Source organism: Eupeodes corollae, chromosome 2 (genome assembly GCF_945859685.1).
Source record: "Eupeodes corollae chromosome 2, idEupCoro1.1, whole genome shotgun sequence".
NCBI classification, from domain to species: domain Eukaryota; kingdom Metazoa; phylum Arthropoda; class Insecta; order Diptera; family Syrphidae; genus Eupeodes; species Eupeodes corollae.
In genome coordinates this window covers 28,773,813-28,778,239 of record NC_079148.1, presented here as the reverse complement: position 1 = coordinate 28,778,239, position 4,427 = coordinate 28,773,813, and the positions used below count along the sequence as shown (strand labels likewise).

General features: G+C 30.4%; 1 protein-coding gene across 1 annotated transcript; it reads right to left on the bottom strand.

The window, feature by feature from the left end:
• Nucleotides 1-2,918: 2,918 nt before the first annotated feature.
• LOC129945673 (RING-box protein 1A) lies at nt 2,919-3,684 on the bottom strand. The gene is made up of 3 exons (XM_056055518.1): nt 3,429-3,684; nt 3,327-3,354; nt 2,919-3,158 (listed from the first exon to the last, which is right to left on the bottom strand). The coding sequence occupies exons 1-3, from the start codon at nt 3,504-3,506 to the stop codon at nt 2,938-2,940; spliced, it is 327 nt and encodes a 108-aa protein (XP_055911493.1). The 5' UTR covers nt 3,507-3,684; the 3' UTR covers nt 2,919-2,937.
• Between the last annotated feature and the right edge of the window lie 743 nt (nt 3,685-4,427).

Sequence of the window (4,427 nt, the reverse complement as noted above, 5' to 3'; positions counted from 1 at the left end):
TTCATTTTGAGTGAAAGTTTATTGTTTAAATGGGCTTATTGCTAAATGGAATAAGTCTTATAGCTTTAACTTAAAATCAAAATATGCATAATTACAGTCAAACTTCTTTATAGCGATCCTTCAAGGGAACAAAAAATTGCTTCGTTATAAAGAAGTTTTATAAAAAAATCGTTTTATAGAAAAACAAATTTTTTTTAACACTGCAAGTGTTCTTTTATTTTTCAAAAAAAAGTATATAAAAACTCATTTTAAAGATATGTATGTATGTCTTTTTATTTTTTAATTAAACACATATCAATTTTCGATTGGACCCGGGAAGTTTTGATTTTTGGTTTATTATACAAATCTTCCAATTTTCAGGAATTCTTCTCGGACCCACTCAATGCTGATATTGCTGTAAATTTACCCAATACCCTACTTGTGGAAGAAGATCGACATTAGACCTATCTTTTAATTTAAATGTATGTAATGTTCCTAATTGCTCCAAAGAAAATCTTGAATCTAACTTTAAAAAATGCAGACTTGATGAACTTTTCAACCTGTTATGTAGTGTTAACTGGAATCATTTGTTTGAGAACTGTGACATTAATGCTATGTGCTATAAATTCTACTGTGTTCTCTTTAACTTTTCTTATGAGACAACACCATTGCGAAAACCGCCCAATATTTCTAAATCTCCTCCATGGTTTGACTCTTGCTTAAAAAACTTAAAAAAAATAAAAGAAACAAAGCCTGGATTAAATATAATAAAATAAAAGCTGATAATGATTTGGTAATATTCAATGAGCTAAGAAATATGTTTATTGACTATTCAGATATTCTTTATAATGACTTTATTTTAAATACTAAAAACCAACATAAAATCAACCCAAAAAACTTTTGGAGCTATGTTAATAGTAAGAGAAATACTGAGGGGTATCCAAACTGGAAGTTTTTCAACAACGAACTTAGTCATGACTCTGAAAAAATTTAAAATATGTTTGTAAATTTGTTCAAAGAAGAAACGCCTGAGTCATTGGCCTCCTCACAAAATTTCCCTCATTTGAATTCAATTAGTCTTTGGATCTCTGAAGATGAAATCGTTCGAACTTGACGTTTGTTATAGCCGTGGTCCAGATGGTGTACTTTCTTATATTTTGAAAAATTGCGCATCCTATTTATCCTATCCTCTTCATATTCTTTTTAATGAATCGCTTAAATCTTCAATTTTTCCTGAAATTTGGAAAACTTCGTTCATAACACCGATACATAAAAAGGGTAGTAAAAATGAAATACGAAATTATCGTCCCTTTGCAAAACTGTCCGTCATCCCTAAGTTATTTGAATCCATTATTTGTAAAGTCATATCGTTTTTTGTAATTCGTCCGTAATTGTAAGTCTATAATTTGTGACAGTCAACATGGTTTTGTTCAAAATAAGTCAACAGTTACTAACCTCTTTCATTTCATTTCAGTTCTTTTCAATTGAAATTTTATATTCGAAATAAAAACAAAAAATTAGACAAATTAAACTGGAAGCGATGGAATTACCATGTTTTAAGAAGATAGAAGATACAAGCTACCTTAACTTGAATTAAATGATTAGAAAAAAAATATTTCTAGTGTATTTGAATTTTCTCAATTTCTACCATAGCTGTAAATTCAAACAAAAGACGCCTGCGCTTATTATTCATGCATATTTTAGTCATGACTGTAAAATTTATTCAATTATCATTTTAAATTGAACTGAAGTCCATGCATTAAGTTTGTGCACCTCCTGTTTGAAATAACACCATAAACAAACATTAAACAATGGTGTGTTTCTTATATTTAATCAAAATGAACACGACATAGCAACTCGACCTTCGGCCAGTTCCGTCTCATGGAGAATTCTTATTTTGCTAATTCGCTTCGATCGATATGAGCCGGAAAATAAGACATATACATAATAATATGTAATTAATGAAATTTTTGTACTCTTTTTTTCATTTCAACACATTTTTTTAAAAAGTCCTAGAATCAAGAATTTCAACTTGATCATAGTTTAGAATAAAAAAAAAACAAGTGAATTATTCCTTGGGATTAGTCATTCCTACTTAAGCTAATGAATGATCATAAATGTTTTTGAATTCCTGAAGTCCTCTTGAAATTCAGTCGAAAATAATTTTGTCTTTAAAACTTTCAATAGATTCGGGCCTAACACGAATTCCATCGTAATCGGAAACTTTTACAAACTCCGAAAAACAATTTCACGAAATCAGTTCGTATTGCAGAATTGTATGAAATTTTCCACTACGAATGTGTTAGGTTAGTTTTTTTTGGGAGTCCTGCGTTCTTGACTATTATGGAATTCGTTATTGATTTCACAATTGGAATCTAAATATTCTTTTCCTTGGACCCCAACGTAGTGCCAATTGGGCTGAATTTAAAATACAAAATTGTTGTTTCAATTTTATTGTTTTCATTATTTAGGAGTAGCAGCATACCGGCTTTTTTGAAACTACCCCAGAATTAGCATGTTATTTCTTTAAGAATGTGCATGTTATAAACTTCAGAAAAGGCCTTAACTTACAAACAGAAGCTGCGGGTCATTGTGCTAAAGGACAATGAGACAACCACTTCTGAGTCATTACTTTTTGTTTAAAACTGCTCTCAATCGTATACAATTTTGTATACCTATTGTTTTGTTTCTTTTCCTTCAATTAACACGAATAAAGAAACAATTGGCAGTTTTTGTTTTTATTAAAATTTAATTGAGTGTAATGAAAGTTGAATTTTTGTCTTAGTTTTCGGCTGAATTTAAGAGACAAAAACCCTCAGCAAAAAGAAAATAAAGAAAGAAAATTATACATTTCAGTACTCGCACATAGGGAAAGAAAAAACTAAAAAGAGATAATTTATTTTGTTGTTGTTTTGTTTGTTTGTTTGTAAGGATGTGACGTGACTGCGTAGTCTCATCCTAATGACCATATTTCTGGAAATCCCATTCTCTATTATCCAATGGGCATACCTGTCGGGTCTTCAGCCACCTCGATATACAATGGAAATGGAAAGCATGATTACAAACTCCCCAGGCTACGGTGCATTCCTCGCTTGTAGCTGATGCCTGATTAGCCTGACACTCAATGCATAGATCCATGATGTGGTTTCGACAGATGGCACAATTGTCAACGACAATATCTAGAAAACAAACAAATAAATTCAATATTAGTATAATTTTTACTTAAATTCGTTGTTCTCTTTGTAAATCTGTGATGACATTCTTTGGAGGTTAGATTTTTGTTCTTTGTTTTTTTTGTTTCGTCCAGAACTGATTCAAGGTTGAACAAGGTTTTTAAACAAACTTACCCCATGCCCAGAGAGCTACAGCGTTCCACTAAAAATATAAATTATTATTTGGAATTGTTTAGTTATTGGATTTTTTAATAAAAAATTGTTTATGGTTTTTACTTTTTTGACTTCGAATCGTTTCTTCTCGCCTTTGCTGCTTGATGAAGGAACTTCGAATTCTTCTTCGTCTACTTCCATTTTTAGGTTTTAAGTGTAGAAAATAATCAAAAAAATCTAAAAATGTATATTTTTGCCTAAATTTAGACAAATATTCGGTAAAAAATATCGAATAAATTTATTAGACGAAAAATGGACGCAGAATTTTATTTTTGCGAATGGTAATGGATGACTTTTGGCAGCCGTCTTTTTATTTTCACCAAGAGCTAAGTTGGATGTGGTTGATAAATAAAACAACTGAATCACCGATACAGCGGTTGTTTTGGGAAACGGTTTTTGTATCGGGTATTCAAATGTCAAATATTTCCAAGCGGTGAATAGCACAAAACTAAATATAAAATACTGTTCACTTAGAAATATACAAGTTTTGAGTAGAAATTGAAGGTATTGACATAAGTTGAGTATTTTTTAAAAATCAAAATCTTTGTAGCTAATTATGATCATCCCTTCTAGAAATAACATCGGTAGGAAAATTTTCTTGAAAAACTGCGAAATTATTAAAATTTTTGAAGTAGATTTTGACGGTTTCAATGCATTGTTGAGTAGTTTTATTTGTCAAATGTCAGAAGATGACAGCTTCAAACGTAACTGCTGCCCAAATAGCTGGATGCACTTAATTAATATTCTAATTCGAAAACCATTCACATTTTCCTGTCAAAAAATAAGAAAAGTGCCTATTGAGTGCGAACCATTTTATGGTGAAGTTACACTGATGTGATGGCACATTCTATATTGATCTTATCACGAATGTTAAAAAACGTTGTTAGTTATGAAAGTTTCTATTCATTTGGAAGAACCTCAAATGTTATGGTGACTTCACATCGCATTGTTTTTAGTTACCTTAAAAATAAAAATAAGTTTCGTTTAATTCACAGAAATTGAAGAAGGATTTAAATTTGAACCAAGGTTGCCTGCAACTTTTTCAACAAAATAACAAAAATG